The sequence below is a fragment of the Convolutriloba macropyga genome, chromosome 5 (genome assembly GCF_964194025.1).
Source record: "Convolutriloba macropyga chromosome 5, txConMacr16.3, whole genome shotgun sequence".
In the NCBI taxonomy this organism is placed as follows: Eukaryota; Metazoa; Xenacoelomorpha; order Acoela; family Convolutidae; genus Convolutriloba; species Convolutriloba macropyga.
The window spans coordinates 2,174,159-2,192,418 of NC_134472.1; the positions used below are offsets into that span (position 1 = coordinate 2,174,159).

The 18,260-nt window shown below is 37.1% G+C and overlaps 2 protein-coding genes across 3 annotated transcripts in view; both read left to right on the forward strand.

Moving 5' to 3' along the window:
- Positions 1 to 18,260, forward strand: part of LOC142339039 (calcineurin B homologous protein 1-like) — a 416,603-nt gene that overhangs the window by 375,740 nt on the left and 22,603 nt on the right. For both annotated transcript variants that reach the window (XM_075388690.1, XM_075388691.1), the window contains exons 2-3: positions 9,037 to 9,134; positions 9,211 to 9,511. In XM_075388690.1, coding sequence (XP_075244805.1) covers positions 9,046 to 9,134; positions 9,211 to 9,511 — 390 coding nt within the window. In that variant the 5' untranslated portion in view covers positions 9,037 to 9,045. The remainder of the gene's footprint in view (positions 1 to 9,036; positions 9,135 to 9,210; positions 9,512 to 18,260) is intronic.
- Positions 9,687 to 18,260, forward strand: part of LOC142339038 (methylglutaconyl-CoA hydratase, mitochondrial-like) — a 398,030-nt gene continuing 389,456 nt past the window's right edge. Inside the window, exon 1 of the mRNA XM_075388689.1 lies at positions 9,687 to 9,715. The gene's annotated coding sequence lies outside the window, so the exon portion shown is untranslated. The remainder of the gene's footprint in view (positions 9,716 to 18,260) is intronic.

Below are 18,260 nucleotides of genomic sequence, written 5' to 3' on the forward strand. Positions count from 1 at the left end.
CAGTGTGTTGTTTGTCGCATATCCCTGAACAATCTTTAATAATAGCCGCACAGCAAAACCTAGTGCTATTATTGGCCTTCTCTTGGTTTTTTTAATTCGTCGTCGGGATTTTTGTTACGACCATATGGCGTCACAACCACTTCAAATCAGCTTTTTGTTCATTCATTTATGCAAATAAAACTGAAATGCAAGCGTGGCGTCATTTTTCACATTCAGTGGAGCGAGTTTTATTGTTCATTTGCGTGATTAATTTTTTATCACACTTGACTTACCTCACTCTCAAAAGTGATTTCCTCACTTTGAAAGTGACTTTTATTGACCTTAATTCAAAAAGATAAGATCAAATGCGTGTGTGTCACTCTAAATGAAAGTTATTTGAGTGCAGCTAATAGAAGCAGCAATAAACCTAAAACGATTTGCAATAAAAATATAACATATCAGGCTTCAATGAAAAGACGAATTGATTTGATCTGTCTTTTCTACTGTTTTTGGAGACTGCAGATCTACAAAGCTATTGCGGTTATTTTCTGGCAATCTGTCAGCTATGTTTCAAATTATTTCTACGCAGAACACTACACTTATGACATATACTACAGCTGTTCAGTGTAAAATTATATTATAATTTTATACATTTTCATATGCAAACACTATGAGTGCAGCGCTGCTTGCCCATACACTGTTAGAGATTCATAATGTGCCTGCAACCACTGATATTCAATAGATTCTACGTCAACTAAATAGGCAGACTGATTTTAGCAACTTTTGCCATTCAGATATTCATCAACTCATCAAAGCTCAACAAGAAAAAGAAAAAGATGTATATCCATGCAACAAACATCGGTGTTTCAATAACAATGACCTTGACATCCATCGAAACTCATCACTGCAAAAACCATAGCTTGCTGAAAAAACTCTAAATCTGATCAAAACGGGAATTGCAAAGCCTGCAACGGGAGAGTGACTTACCACAAAAAAGGAGTAGAATGTGTGTCATGTAAAACCTGGTACATGCCAACATGCAAGATGTTTGGATTTTTAAGTGTTGGAGCAATCAACAGACAGAGGGGGCAGGTTGAGGTTGGAAATTTGTTCAAAAGGAAAGTGGATGATATTCTAAGCACAGTTCCTGGTGACCCGGACGAGTAGTTAAAATCTGCAAACTCATTGCACAAAAATCTTCAACTTACCTTAGAAAAAGTGAACATGGAAGGGGATTTTTCGTTTCCAGATATCAACGGAGATGGGAGCAGCGAAAACAAAATTAGCTGTCATTGTATCAAAAACGAACTAACACAGGAATATTACTGATTTTCGGCAGCTGTGCACCGCTTCAGCATATGAAACATAAGATTCAAGGGACAGTGCACAGGGTTTTAAAACAATCAATCAGTTTTGGCCTTCGATCAGAAGCTTGAAAAGAGCACGATATTTAGCTTCAAAACTCAGGATCCAGATGAACAGTCTTCAAAGACAGTGACTTTAGAAAAGATACTAAATAGCAGTAAAGATCTATTGAAAACAACACCAAAAGAGAATCAATTTTTTTTTCTACAACACAGAGGCAACCTTACCAAAACCCTGCAGTCAAAATGAAAAAGAACTATGTGAGTTGCATGTGGTTTTCATCACGCGTATATTAAGATCATGCATCCCACCCTTAAATCATTTTTCGATAACAATCTGAAACTCCACGTGTTATTGGAGACAAAGTGTAATAAATGGGGATCCATCTATGTTGGGCAGACAAGCTGGGACACTACACTAAGATATCAGAAGATCAAAAGAAGTATGTAAAGGTGGGTGAACATCTTGTTGAATGTAGTGCCTCCACGAATTACATTGAATGACAATTTCTGGATACATGTCCCACAGCAGAGAAACTCATGGCCGTCGAAGCTAAATACATCAGCAAGTTGAAGCCGGGACTAAACACACGCGTAGAACATAGGTTGCGGGAAGTCACGCTACAATTTAAACGCAAATCTTAAGTTTAACTTGGGAAAAAAATAGGGCAAAGACATTTTTGTGCATGACAAAACGAATTTTGCAAAACCCAACAAGAGTGATATTTAGGACTAGGGCAAATTCACATTTACCCTAGAAATAGGAAAACATGGTCAAAATCAAAAAATCTGGAATAGAAATGCTTTTAAGGAAATTGATAACAACTGTATATATGAGTTATAAATAGGCTAAATCTAGTATAAAAGAAAAATTCTCGATCTCATTTCTAAGGTAGTTCATAGAAATGTTTAAACTGCGGTCTCAGACAAATGTAAATTCATATTAATTTTTATCTTTTAACAATTTTTGAAACAATCTTAACATGAAGATGAACGTAAATTTCGAAAACAGTTTTTTAAATATCAAATTTAATTTTAATTTGACAAATCTTTAATCTTCTACATAGCTGTTTTGTTTCATAATTGAAATGATATGTTTTAATAGTAAATAAATTGGCTTTAAGTTGAAGTTGACCTGATGATGCTAGATGTAGCGAAGACGTTTGTAAATATAGTTTTCATAATTAATTAGTCCGCCAACAATATGAGAAACTATGTGACTGGAAAACTGTATACACAATATAACTATCATATACACAATATTATATACACAAAAAATCGTTTTGAATAAGACCGACAAACAGGCTTCTCAGTTACCGTTTAGCGGAGAACATAATTATGAATTCATTTGCCTGAACGATATCTGGTTAACCGAAAACCTCGGTCATATTGCAGTTTTTTGTAAGATATACAATGCGCCAAAAAGACAAAACAAGCGGACCAGTAAAGGAATCACAAAAGACAGCGAAGTATTAAATGACATTGCCAAAATCAACCTACTGTTATATGGACTCAGACTTTCCAGTGTGTTGTTTGTCGCATATCCCTGAACAATCTTCGCTATTAGCCGCACAGCGAAACCTGGTGCTATTATTGGGCTTCTCTTGGTTTTTTTTAGTTCGTCGTCGGGATTTTTTTAATGACCATATGACGTCACAACCACTTCAAATCTGCTTTTTCTTCATTCATTTATGCAATTAAAACTGAAATGCAAGCGTGGCGTCATTTTTTACTCTTAGTGGAGCGACTTTTATTGTTCATTCGCGTGATTAATTTTTTGATCACACTTGACTTACCTCACTCTCAAAAATGATTTTCTCACTTTGAATTTGACTTTTATTGATCTTAATTCAAAAATATAAGATCAAATGGGTGTGTGTCACTCTAAATGAAGGTTATTTGACTGCAGCTGAAAGAGGCAGCAAAAACTTAAAATGATTTTCAATCAGAATATAAATTATAAGGCTTCGATGAAAAGACGAATTGTTTTGGTTTGTCTTTTCTACTGTTTTTGGAGACTGCAGATCTACAAAGATATTGCGGTTTTTTTTGGCAATCTGTCAGCTATGTTTCAATTTCTTTCTACGCGGAACACTACACTTCTGACATACACTACACTTGTTCAGTGTAAAATTATATTATATTTTTATACAATTTCAGAGGCAAACACTATGAGTGCAGCGCTGCTTGCACATACACTGTTAGAGATACATAATGTACCTGCACCCACTGATATTCAATAGCTTCTACGTCAACTGAATACCAGACTGTGTTTAGCAAATTTTGGCATTCAGATTTTCATCAACTCATCAAAGCTCAACAAGAAAAAGAAAAAGATGTATATCCATGCAACAAAGAGCAGTGTGTCAATAACATTGACCTTGACATCCATCCTAATTCATCACTGCAAAACCCATAGCTCGTTGAAAAAACTCTGAATCTGATCAAAACGGAATTGCAATGCCTGCAACCGGAGAGTGACTTTCCACAAAAAAGGAGTAGAATGTGTGTCATGTAAAACCTGGAATATGCCAACATGCAAGATGTTTGGATTTTTAAGTGTTGGAGCAATCAACAGACAGAGGGGTTAGGTCTAGGGTACAAATTCGTTCAGAAGGAATGTGGATGACATTCTCAGCACAGTTCCTGTTGACCCGGACGAGTAATTAAAATCTGCAACCTCATTACACAAAAATCTTCAATTTACCTTAGAAAAAGTGAATATGGAGGGGGATTTGTCTTTTCCAGATATCAACGGAGCTGGGGGCAGCAAAAACAAAATTAGCTGTCATTGGTATCAAAAACGAACTAACACAGGAATATTACTGATCTTCGGCAGCTGTGCACCGCTTCAGCATATGAAAAATGAGATTCAAGGGACAGTTCACAGGGTTTTAAAACAATCGATCAGTTTTGGCCTTCGATCAGTAGCTTGAAAAGAGCAAGATATTCAGGTTCAAAACTCAGGATCCAGATGAATAGTCTTCAAAAACAGTGATTTTAGAAAAGATACTAAATGGCAGTAAAGATCTATTGAAAACAACACCAAAGGAGAATCAAAATTTTTTTCCTACAACACAGAGGCAACCTTACCAAAACCCGGCAGTCAATATGAAAAACTATGTAAGTTGCAAGTAGTTTTCATAACGCGAATATTAAGATCATGCATCCCACCCTTAAATCATTTTTCGTAACAAAACTGAAAATCCACGTGGTATACGAGACAAAGTGTAATAAATGCGGATCCATCTATGTCCAGTTCCTCTCTCATTTGATCTAGAACTAGATCTAAAATCTTACACAATTTTATAGAGGAGGAGACCATTTGTTATGTTCTTGTGCTTTTATATCACAATTGAAGATTAATTTAAATAGAAACCCAAAATGAACTGATTTGTGAATACCTCAGTTCTTAATAGATTTTGAAGAGTTTGCAGTACACATTTACAAGGGGCTAGGGGAATTAGCTGGGGATTTGGAAAAATTAATTGAAAATAATTGGCTAGAGAAAAAGATTACAATCAAATCATTTATTAGGCGAAATGCAACAATCCATTATCTCAATATTTGCAATTATTGATCAATTAAAGTCCACTTTCTATCAATAATTGTTTTCTAAATTTTTTTAAGTTAATTTGTAGTCTTGACTGTACCCAAAATTGTACGCATATGATTATACGCTTGCGGAAATTCATTTATTTTCATCACGAAAAAAAATTCATCCCAAAATCTCAAATTACTTGAGACAAAAGTCTGTGTTCTGGAATTTTTTCTCCTGTTCCAGGTTTCAGACGTGGGAATATGGTGTTTTAAATTTCTCCATTTATTGGGCAATTAATTGGGTTGTTCCAATCAATTTTTGCAATTAAATTTGTGTCAGCAATCAATAATTGCAATAAATTAATTGCCAACTGATTTATTCAGTAATGAACTACCAATCGTAATAGAGCAGAATGATCTTGGTGTATTAGTGAGCAGTGTTTTAACTTCGTTGAGCAACGTTGAAATAAGAACCAGCAAGGCCCTGAGAGCATTGTATCAAATCAAAAGGAAATGTGAGCGAGAATGTGATGCTGCAAGCTAAGTTGAACGCTTACACCGGTTACGTCGTCCCAATTCTACTATATATAGTTCTCAGGTCTCTCATTCAACCACTACGTGCCTCCGAAAAGTGGCAAAAATTCAAACACTAGCCACAAAGTGGTTCTTCGGAGTAAATGTTGACTTTAAAACACGACTAATCAAATGTTGTCTACTACTATTATCAATGTACATTGAACTTCATGGTGTTTTGTTGATGCGTGATCTGTCAAGAAACAAGTATGACTACACTACCACTGACGAAATGAATCTCAAAGAGAGTAAAAGAACAAGACAAGATGCACGAAATGAATTCGAAATCCCTAAAGTGAACAGAAACAACTGTAGTGAAAATTTCTTGCATCGAACTGCCAAGTTAGACAACATCTCGAGAAAATTGGGATCTTTGGAGGATCTAAACAAGCCAAAATTGAGTTATTTATACCGAACTGTTTCCTGGAACAATACGAGTTGAGTATATGCAGCTGGAGGATCAGTTTGATGACTATTTTTATTGGATCTAAAATCATATTTTGTTTGGTACGCGTGTTTCTTTCAATCGATATGCTACGCAGTGGCACCAATCCTGTAATTGCACTGCAACCGATTAACCCAATGGGGGAACTAGGTTATTTTCCTCATCTAAAACAACGAACAAAGGAACAAAAATTGACAAGAAAAAGGACAGTTGAACGGTGTGATGGTGAAACAAACATCGTAGTCATAAAAGCAAAAGAGTCAAAAAACTGTACCAGATATAGCAGAAATTGAGATTGATACATTAGACTAATTTACGTGTATGATATGTAGGAATGGCAGAACCAAAAGTTGGTGATTGTTGCTACTATCTACCCGAGTTGTTCGAGGTCAGGTCGATAGTCAGGCACCAAGTGTATCGGATTGTTGGAGTAACCTCAAACAAAAGGTACGTGCTACCAGTGACGCAGCTGCAACCACCCAATATAGTGGATAGAGCCGCAATTAGCGTTGGGGAGTTATGTGAGATGCAACACAGAATCGAGGAACAACAAAAGAAGATTGACAACAGCGAATTGCTGGGAACAGCCGGGGCTCGGCTTGAAGAGGAGCTCCGGCAGTTAAAAGTTGAAAGTCAAAGATTAGGTGATCAATTGCTGGAGACCAAACGGCAACTTGAATACGCTGGGAATCAGCGAGAGTCCTGCAGGAGGCAGGTGGAAACATTGAAGAAAGAGTTGGAGGAGGTTACAAATGTAGCCGAAACAAAAACAAGGGAATGTATCGCTCTGGTGGACGAGCGGGAGTGCTTAGCTCGGGAGTTGGAGAATGCCGAGATAGACAATAGAAAGCTGAGGGGTAGAGTAAAAACAGAGCAAACCTCAAAAAAGGTCTTACAGAGGAGGCTGGAGGCGATCAACGCGCAGAGCCCGTTCAGTCGACCTCCAAATTTTTTTTTATGAACTTCTATTCCTGCCACAGGGGGCCACAACCAGTACTATCCAGAAACATTACAAAACGTTGGCAATGCTCTGTCATCCGGACAAGGGTGGTCGTGAGGACATGTTCAAAATCATTCTTCAATCAAAGAAAATTATGGAAGACTAGGAGGCCCGTAATATTTATGACAAGTACGGGATTGAAAAAGCACAAGAATATATGAACTCGAAAATGGATATTTGAAACTCTTGCTGTGTGAGTGAGTGGAACACTCACATTTTCTAAGAGGGAGGCAGTATAGTGAACCATAATGTATCACATGCTCATAAATTACATATTAAACGCATAATTCGAAATTTTCATAAGCAAATAGGAGAACAAAAAGAGATGGTTACTAATAGTAAACCGGAGTTTAACAATATAGAGAAAGCATCATGAATAATGATGGGAATCATCATGGAATTTCATTTTGACGGGACACGTCAAGGAATGTTTGTTCATGACGGGATTCGTCAAGCAGGTAAACCTGTAATCTGTTAGTTTAACTAACAGGGACCCGTGCGGTAGAAAATAACTATGAGAAAATCCCATAGAGATTAACGAAAATGGGTGAAAATAACCTAAGATTAATTAACCATTGATAGGACTGAAACCAAAGAACATATTCAAAACTAAACCTTACACAATCGAGCTGCCTCTCTTTAATTGCTTTACATTTCTCATCTTCACAAAACTTCTAATATTTACAAGCCATAGTTCTAACTTCGTATTAAACTGATTGTGCATATACATCTGTTCAATTAAATTCAAGTCTGAAACTTGGAAAATTTCCCTCAGTAACTCCGAGGTTTAAAGTGCTTAAGAATATCATCCAACCCAAACCGTAACCGTAAACAGTGCACGGATATTACAGTAGCTGCAACCCTCATATTATTTCAAGGCAGCGAACTGATGAACTGAAGGGTGAAAACCCTTGGCTGTGCCCTAAAGTCTCGACTACACTACTTGGGCATAATCCAGAAGTCTCAACTACTACTACTACGAATACTACTACTATTATCGCAATTCCTATTTTTCCATATCGCTGGTATTAGCCAGCACACAAATTAGAAGACACGCCTATTGGCCGACAGATTTCATGAGAACGATGCAAAAAGGACAGACATCAGAGCAGTATAATTCAAATAGTGCTATTAGAAGTTTCGACTTAATATTTTTGGTCGTGATAATTTTTTCGGTTTTGACAGATTCAGATCAAATCACACGGGCGGCTGAGGCATGGCCAAATTAGCTAGTAGTTTAGCCAAAAAATTTTATTAAGCTGACGTAATCGTCGGATTCACTGCTCCTGTGCCCGAGCCTTATGATGATCGGCCCTATTCTTGACTGGAGTCTAATTGCTATTGGCATCCCAATCAGTATCTGATTGACAACCCAATCAAGCCAATTAATTGTTGATTTTAAAGTGACGCTACTTTTAAAAGTACTCGCTGTAGTTGCGGGTAATTATCATAACTATGATTTGCGAGGTGGCCGCCGTATTGGCCGACAGGGCGTTTAGCCGACGACCAAAAAATGAGAAATTTAACCGACAATTTAGATAAAATGAGCAATAAAACTTATTCTGAAGCTGTGATTGGCCAATTGAAAACAATATTTCGTAGCGGACAAATATACCGCAGTTTTTTCATTATCTAGTGTTGTTGTTAAGAATTTCGGCAAAGGGATCGCTCCCTGTATTCGACCATATTAGATTGCTGCTTGTCTGTTGTCTCTGCAGTTTGGGCAGTCACACAGGATTCTCCAGTTGCACGGCGTCAGTTCACTTCGTTAGTGTAACGAAGCTCTATCATCTAGTGTAACGAAGGTCTATCAACTAGTGCAACCGAGGTATTTCACCGCATGTGGCCATGCCTCAGCGGTCCGTGAGACTTGGTATGAATCTATCACAACCGAACTACTGATTTATGGACCAATGAGACTTTTATGACCAATTATGATAAAACTGTCGGCTAAATTTCCCATTTTTCCCTTGTCGGCTAAACGCCCTGTCGGCCAATTTTCCTAGCACCGATTTGCGAGTAGTTATATTTGCTTAATTGTCGGCTAATTGGTATGTCGGCCAATTGACCGGCCGTAACTTTTACAATGTTCATTATTTTCATATCATATTCAAATTCGAAAATCATACATTTTCAGGTTCATTATGGGATCTCGTAACTCTTGTATGCTTCAACCAGATGAAATTCTGGAGATCAAGTACAAAACTGCGTTTACTGAAAAGCAAATTGAAAGGTAATTTTTGTGGGCAGGGTTGCATAAAAGTTTTCCTGCTGGGATTATGGCGTTTACAATTTTTCGGCATTTTCAGACTTTATTCACGATTCACCGCTCTTGACAAGGAGCAGAAGGGTTTCCTAACCAAGAATGATTTGCTGAGAATCCCCGAATTGTCAATCAACCCTCTGGGGGAAAGAATCGTGGACGCGTTCTTCGTGGATGTCGTTGATGAGCAAATCAACTTTCAACAGTTCATGCAGACACTTGCTGTGTTTCGACCTATTAAGCACAAAGAACGACGAGGAGCTGCTGAGACTGCAAACAGCCTGGACAAGAAATTGGAGTTTGCGTTTCGAGTATACGACGTTGACAATGACAAGAAAATCAGCCAAGTTGGTAGAGCAAATAAAATACTATCTTTTCCGTTTAAGCCCCCCCCCCCCCCCACCTACGTGATGCATCCCCGAGTTATGGTGCACGTGTCATAACATAGTAAATTATTATGTAAAAATATGGCACTAGCGGTTTGAGCTAGTATTATGTAAAAATATGGCACTAGCGGTTTGAGCCTAATTGTTGTGATAAACTTATTAAATAGTCTCCAATTGCACCCGGGAGGCTATTTAATTCTGTTTCAGCTCTTGATTGTTGTTATTTACTGTGGCATCAGAGGCCGGACTTTGTTTGGGTAGCCCCAGTTACCGGAGATTTCAGATTCCGGCGGAAGATTTTATACGAGATTATTCCCTACATTACCATACGAAGCCTCAGATAGGTTTCACTGGTAGCTGAATTTTCCAAAAAACTCCGTTTGAACATTCTCGAATTAATTAGTTTCAATTTCGTTATGCCTGACGATCAATCGAAAGCGAGGTCAACTTCAACATCAAGTGTCGGTGGTAAGGATTACTACCCCAGTGTGAACGAGCTGCTCTCGGCGAATCCTGAGCAGTTTCGAGGCTTGACGGGGAAGCTGACCAAGGAGTGGCTTGTGTTTCTTCTCAAGGATACAGTGGAACACTTGAAACAAGCTAAGTCATCGAATTCTTTTTTCTTCCATCGATTCTAAACTGGATGAGGTCAAGGCCTGTTTGAGATCTTCTTCGCCCAATCAAATCAATTACACTTCGACTTTCACTTCGTCCTCCAGCTGGAGTGATGTTGTTAAAAAGTCACTGGATGAACACGACTACGATGTTGCTGCATCGCAAACTGTCGTGCTTTACAACATGAAAGAAGCGAAATCTTGACAATGCAAAAGAACATGAGACATCTGAATTTTTGAACTCCATGCAAATTTCCCCTAATATTGTGGTCAACTCCAGACTTGGTAAAAAGAGACCCAATCCCGCAGCTGAACCGCGGCCGATTGAAATTAAATTGAACTCTGTTTACGACAAACGACTCTTGATGGCAAACGCCTCTATGTTGAAAGGCACTGGCGTGTTCGTGAAACCAAAGTTGAATTGGCGTGACCGACAAAAGGAGAAAGCACTTCTTGGACTTGATATAACCAAATCAACAAAGGCTTGGAACGAAACCTCATGCGTATCCATAACTTGCAACTCTTCTATGATGGGAAATTACTTAACGACCAACTTTCTGCCGATGAATTACTTAGTTCTCTTGCTAGCCATATATTTTCCAAGGCTGATGGATTAACTAACTACAACATGCTCCTGTTTAATATTCGTGGAAAGAATACTCAAGACAAACTTGTAGATTTAGTCTACTTGTTGGATTTCTATCAAATTGATATTGCACTAATTGCTGAAACATGGTTATCTCCACTATTCGATTACTATTTTTGCTCCCTGTTTGGTGGTTTTAGAGTTTTATCTAGAAAAGATCGTAAAAATGCACCCCGTGGAGGTATCATTGCCATCTGTCGAAAAAATTGTGAACTAGGTTTTCTCGACCTTCATATTGGTTTAGATTATGATTTTGCGACTGCTTTTCTAATAAGAATAATTTCAACCAGGATTGGTGTTTTCATTCTTTGTTATCTACCCCCAGTATCCAGCCCGTACAATGTTCCGTTCGATTCTTTCAAAGAGTTCTGCGATAAGACTGTAAAACAAGCTACCCATATGTACACTCCTGATGTGTTTACACTTACCTTATCTATTATGGGTGATTTTAATTTTCCTAACACTCACTGGTCTACAATGTATAGTCCAACCTGCCGTGAAATGGTTTTTGTTGATTACTTTGGTTGACTGGGCCTCAGTGCTCATATTACTTCTGGAAAAACACATTTTCATGGAAATATACTTGATTACATTGTTTCAAATGATGACAATATTCATGGGTTATCGATTAAGGACAGAACAGTTCTGAGTGATCATCTACCTATCCTTTTGAATTACTGCAATGCTTTGAACAAATCATGCGACGTGGAATCTTTCCAGTATTCTTTCTCAAATTATCAGCATCATATCAACTTCGAAACAACTTGGAGATCCTTCAATTTTAATAATTAACCTTGTGCAGAGAATGTTGATGATTTTTATTCCTTTTTGGCATGGAGTATTGACCTCTGTTTTTCTGGGAAGCGTAAGATACGGATGGTCTCACCTTTTTAGTATAGCTCACATACGATACATTGTTTGAACAAATTAAATACTGCAAAACGAAAGTGTTAGAAAAATCCCTCGCGTCTGAACCTGCAGCAGCTTAAGTCTCTGGAGGAAGAATACACTCAATCAATAGAGCTCGATAAAGTTGTCTTCGTCAATGGATCATTAACTTCAACTACAAACCAATGTTTCGCTCTTTTGAATAGCTTGAAGGATTCCCCAATTCCTAATCACATGTTTTTCAATAGTAAAGCAATTGACGAAAATGAAGTACACGAATTTTTCAATAATTTCTTTGCATCAAATTTCAATGACAAAGTCTTTGATATCGACACCACAGTTTTTGGTGATAACATAAAGTTAGAACACGTTCTCTCATCTTTTTCTGTTGAATCGATTATAAAAGATATCGTCAAAATCAAGGAATCTTCCGCTTTGACTCACGACGGTTGCCCAACAAAACTTCTGAAGAGTTCACCTTATCTATTTGGTTCACCGTTGTATCCTTTGTTCTGTTCAGTTATTTTATGCCGTAGGTTTCTGGCAATATGGAAGGTTGCTCGTATCACTCCGCTCTTCAAAGGTGGTTCTCGCAACAATATCAAATTTTATCGGCCAATCAGCCTACTTCACAAGTATCCCTACTATTTGAGAGAATTACATTCAATTGTCTTTATTCATGCTTGAGTAAGGAGCTTCACCCACAGCAATTTGGCTTCCAGTCGCACAAAGGAGCAGTCCTGCAACTTTTTGATTACCTCGAAAAAGTTTTTAGCTGTAAATCTCAACACAAGTTTGCCATTTATTTTGAGAAGGCCTTTGATAAGGTCCCACACACTATCTTGGTTAAAAAACTTCGTTTTAAGCTTGATGGTAATTTTTGCACTTTTGGTTTCGTACCTTTGCAACAGGTATCAATTTACACAAGTCAATAAGTCGAAGTCGAAACTTCTTGCATGTCCGTACTGGGTCCCTTTTTATTTTTGGTTTTCGTGAACGATGTACCAAGCATTTTCCTTGATTCCATGCTTTGGTTGTTCGCAGATGACCTTAAAATGGTTTTCACCAACCTGAATTTCCATGACGATCTTTGGCGCCTTTATTCTTGGAATATCTGCAATGGAATGATTGCCAATGCATGTAAGACTAAATGTTTGCACTTTAATGGCTCAGCTAAGATTTCTACGACACAACATGAAGTACTCGAAAACGTCTCTTCACACAAGGATCTGGGTGTATACATCAGTAATGATCTGAAATGGGGTTTCCACGTTACTTCTAAACTCTGTAAAGCTCGACAATGTTTCTTCAGTCTGAAAGTGAAAATACCTTTCAATACTCCGTCTCATGTCAAGCTCCACCTTTACCGGAGCCTTGTCCTCTCCGTACTTTTATATGGGTTTCCTGCGTGGTATACCGATGTATCCATGCTTAAAAAATTAGAGAATTTCCAGCGTTCCTGCTTCTTATGGATATTGGGACAAAAATCATCTTACCTGAAGCAACTTAAAGACAACAATTTTCTGCCACTCTGCTATCGACTCGAATATATTACTTTCTCTTTTCTATCGCAACTGATGTTAGATAAGTACAACTATGATCACTCACAGTATGTAGTATTTCAGGAGCCTTCCCGGTGTTAGCGCGGATCATCCACAAATGTCCTGCAATTTAAGAACCACCATAAGCACGCTAGCATCTCATTCTTCGGTCGTTCAGTTTTAATTGCCAACTATTTGTTCAGAAAAATCATCGATGGCTTTGACAGCTACAAAAAGAAAGCTCTGAAGAGCTACCTCATGCGAAAAACATTCGATCCAGAAAGTAGATGTACATTCTTTATTTGCTGTGTCTGTAATTCATGCAAACTTATCAAGAGTATATGCTAAAATAATAATGGTTCTCGAAAGAGAATAAGGTCTTTCTCTCTCTCTCTCTCTAATATGCAGCCGCTAAGGTGGGCTCACAAACTGAAAAGATCCAAATTAACAATAATTTACGCTAATGATATTTACGCTAACTTTTTGCTTTCTTTTATCTTTAAATGTCTATAAAACTTTGACGTTAAGTATCCTCGGATTGAATTACAGGTTCTATTAGGCCAGAACGATTGGTGAGCGAGCAGTTATCATTCTTGTCTTAGTGTTTGCATTTTGCATTATTTGGTTTTTTTTATTAATTCTGTTTGTTTTCAATTGCTCTCGACCAAAGCTCCAATTATTGTAAACCTGTCTTTTTATGCAGTTTTTGCATGACCATTTTTGCCGTTTCTGTAGAAAATTCTGTGACTTGCTCCAGCTTTAATTTTTCATTTTGACTGATTTCAATTGCTCTCTTTCTGGAATGAAGTTTGTCGCTAATTTAAAAGTGATTGGTAGCGGTTGAGTAACAACGTGGTAGTAAACTACAGGTTAAGATGTCTGGCTGCTGTCCTGGAGGTCGAGGTTTCGAACCCCTGTCAGTCCCGAGATTTTTGCACCCATTAAAAAAATTCTATGCTACATCCCTAAGTTAAATTGCCCCGCCTGTCGTTCGAGAGCAGTTCCACCGACGTTAGTCGGTTTATGTCTGCATGAACAGGGCTGAACTTTGCCCTTTTCTTTAATTTTCTCAAACGAAGATGTAGCAGATTTTTGGGTGCTGTTTGTATTTTCTGATAGGGTTTTCCGTTGGATCAAATTCTCGTCTGGGGCTTTTGACAAGATTTAAAGAGCTTTGTGAAAAATCGAAAGATAAAATCGATGCGTGTAAATCATTAATAGGGATTTTAGCGGTTTCTTTGTCTGATGGGAGCAAGCTCCTTCTCTAATCCGTTAATTTGGACCGCCCATACAATCTGAATAATTTGGTGGCATGAGGCTTCACAATCCGTGGCCTTAGTTGAACCAAAAAGCAAAAGAGCACCCAATATTATTGCGAAATCTGCTGACGTACCAGTCCTACAAAAACAACAGTAGTGTAAAATTTTCCATATGAATGGGAAGGGGGTGCGGACTCCTCATCCCCCCCAAAGACCTAAAATCGACCAAAATCACGATTTTTTTTAAATGAAAGTTTGTTCGATTCAGCAGTCTACTGTAGACTCGAGGAGCTAAAACTGCTAAAACTTAAACAAAATTTCTTTTCAAAAGAAATTAGGATTTTGGTCGGCTTGAGATGTGGGGACTGAACCCACCCTACTTACAGTCATGTGGCAACTGCCATCTCATAAAGATTAAAGAGCTCAAATCAGTCTTAAAGTATTTTTGAAAGTGTTTTTTGTCCTAAAATGTACTTAAATGTTTATGGCCTACCACTACTTACGTGAAAAATTGTAGGCAACAATTAATTTTGGGTGCTCTTTTATAGCGCGAAATCCATTTTTAATTCAGATGGATTTTGCGCTATAAAAAAGTACCCCAAAATTTTTTATTGACTAAAATTTTTCTCTTAAGTAGCGGTAGGTCATAAACATTTTAAAAAAAAACGAGGTTGCGAAGTCGCAAGATTGTTTGAAAGGATTTTGAGCTATGGAGAAAAACCCATTTTTTTTGTTTTGTCTTCTTTTTATAATATGCAAGAAAAGTAGAGATAGGTGGTTCAGAAGTGAAATTTAAAAATTTTTGAAACACTGAATTGAATGAAATTTTGTTCTGTTATTTATTTTGATATTTTGCGCGTCATATTTGTTCGACAGGTATAATTCATTTAAAATTCTCCGATTACATGCAATACTTTATGACGCATCTGCGTTTATTGCTCAGTGGAGTCAGAAAGGCCCTAGTTTTATCTGTCCAATCACAGATGCTTATATTGGTCACCTGACACGCTTATCGATTTGTCTCTTCATTGAAAGTTATCAAAGAAAAATCGTTCGATATGCTGTAGTGTTGGAGTTTGAAGTTTTGTCCGTGATTTCGAAGGTTTCTGTCTTAATAAATTTTTCGAAAGTTAATTATCTACTATGGAAACTACAATGGTGAGCAAAAATTTAAATGACTAACAGAAAGGAGGACTCTTTGTACCTATCAGTTTTTTTCGGTTGACAGTGACACAAAATAATGAGTTAACTAAAAGTTATAAATTCAATTTGTGTTTACAATCAACTTTTGCGTAAATGACTGATAAGGAAGATGAAATGGACTCTGCTGCTGTAGGAGGTTAGCATGACTCAAGTTTTGTAGTTCCAGACTACCACAATCGGAATTTCTTTTTTGTATGAATTTTTATCATACTCTTTCACATGGGGGCTTCCCGTTGAGACTTGTTTTTTTGTCTTGATAATGAAGTCAACATTCTCGTTTTCATCGCTTTCATTTACCGCTTGCTACGCTATTCCAAATCCAAAGCTATGAATGCAATATTTTTCAATAGCGAAAGACTTTTGATGGCTGATTTTGGTGCCTCTTGTTGTTAGAGAACAGTTTATTTTTCAAATGATTTTGAGAAGCACGTTTTACCCAAAGTGCAAATCTTTTTTGTACTTTAAACATGAACAGACTATTTTTAACTGAAATGGAGCGTATTTTGAGCGTTTTTTCACGGAGTTCTCTGGATTGGAATTCATGTTTAACTTATGTTTAACAATATGTGCGTGTTTTCGACTACTCCAAAGAAGAAATTGTTAAAAGAATTTTAGAACTTTCAACTATTGAACGTCCAATAAATATTACTGTCTGTCTTCATTAAGCACAACGTATATAACAGTAAATGGTCACGAACAATATCAACACAAGCCTATTCAGTTTTTGTCATATCAGCTAGACATTCATGAAATCGCTTATGTGGGAAAACAGTTCAACAAAAATGCTTTAAAAAGCAGTAATTTTGGGCCCTTTGGACACTTACTGATTGAATCAGATGCATGAAGTTCAGACTGCTTAGTTTTTTATTCAAATATTAGAAAACCAGGTCCAGCAATTTTTAACAATCTTATTCCAAATTGGTTGTAATCAACTTTCTAGAAGAGAGAAAGCTATGTATGACATGCTAAAGCAATTGCTGGAGCTGCTTGAATGCAATTTCACAAATTTCTCCAATAGTTTACTAAACCTCTTGTATGATTGTTTGCGCAAAATTGTCAATGGAAATGTTAGTGAAGAAGCAGATACTTAAAAATGAGAGTATTCATTTCAGCAGTTTTTATAAAAAGAAAGAAGAAGTAAAAGCAATATATTCTAACCAGAAAATCAGGTCTCCTCAAACCATTGAGTTTCTCGTGCTACCTTTACTTAAAATCCAGATAACATGCAGAATGATCTTATGATCCCCATTAGAATCTGCGTCTCAAAGAAACCAACGAACGATAAGTTGTTTGACAATCATTGCTTAACTACATGAAAATTGCCTAAACAAAAAATGAAATTGGAAGCATGGCTGCATCTTGAAACTTGCATGTTATTTAATCTGAAGAAATTTTAAAAATGTCAATTTTCTCACAACTCAGAAAAACAATTCTAAAACCACGGACCAATGTGGTTGATTTTTGTGATTACCATGATATAAATTTTGTGCACATGTGATATGTACACTAGCATGATAAAATCATTTCTGAACTGGGGTCAACGCATAATTCGGGAAATTCGAGATTTCCGAAATAGAAATACTGCAGACAGCCGTTGCTGCATGTGAAATCAGCACAGATGGCTGAAAAATATTACACAATTACACAAGGGCAGTCTGCTTTACAGTCCCTCAGTGTTCTTGTACGAAGCGTCCATGCTTGTAGTTCTAAACATACAAAAATCTGAAAACAATTTTTCTGTAAATCAGATTTTTGTCTACCATTTTTCTGCATTCTTTTGGCGTAGTACTTTTCTCGTTCATTGGAAAAGTTAAAGCTTTGCTTCCTTTTCTGACTGGGTCCAGACGGACGACCAGTATTCTTTGACGAAGAGTGAACTATAATTCTCAACGGTTGCATTTAATTGCTCTGTTTAATAAGTGTTACAATTTAATTTTTATCTATCATTTTACACCACTCAGCAGCACCACGTACGGTTTGATTTTCTAACAAGCGTTTAAAAAAGGTATTTAGTAGACCAGTTCTTTAGCAACTCAAGTTTTAACTACGTGTTACGTCAGTACTGTGAAATCCTTCCAAGCCCATTACTAACGAAGGATCAATAAAACTGGTTAACACGGCATGCGCCCACAGTGCGGGTTGGCACACAAATCTTTCTTCTTTTTTTTATGTACAATCGAAAGGAATGTGTTTTTTGAAATAAATAGATACGTGACGTATTTCTTAACAAACTAATAAAATTATAAACTTTGCGTAACCGCTTCTCTAACATAACAGAATTGAACCGCGTTCAGTAATTAAAAAATAATTTACTTCTAATTGGAGTATACGAAATTGAATCATTTTCAGCCAGCTCAGTGTGACCTTCAGTATCCCAGCATTACATTGAACGATAGCATCAAAAGACGAAAACTTGTTTTTGACGGCATTTCAAACGTAAATAAATTTTGATGAAGAGACAAACTATCGTTAGAATAATTAAAATGACTATCAGAACTTCGATTTTTTTTTATTTTATCTGACTTTCATAACTTGTGGGATCAGAAGAGGCAACACTTT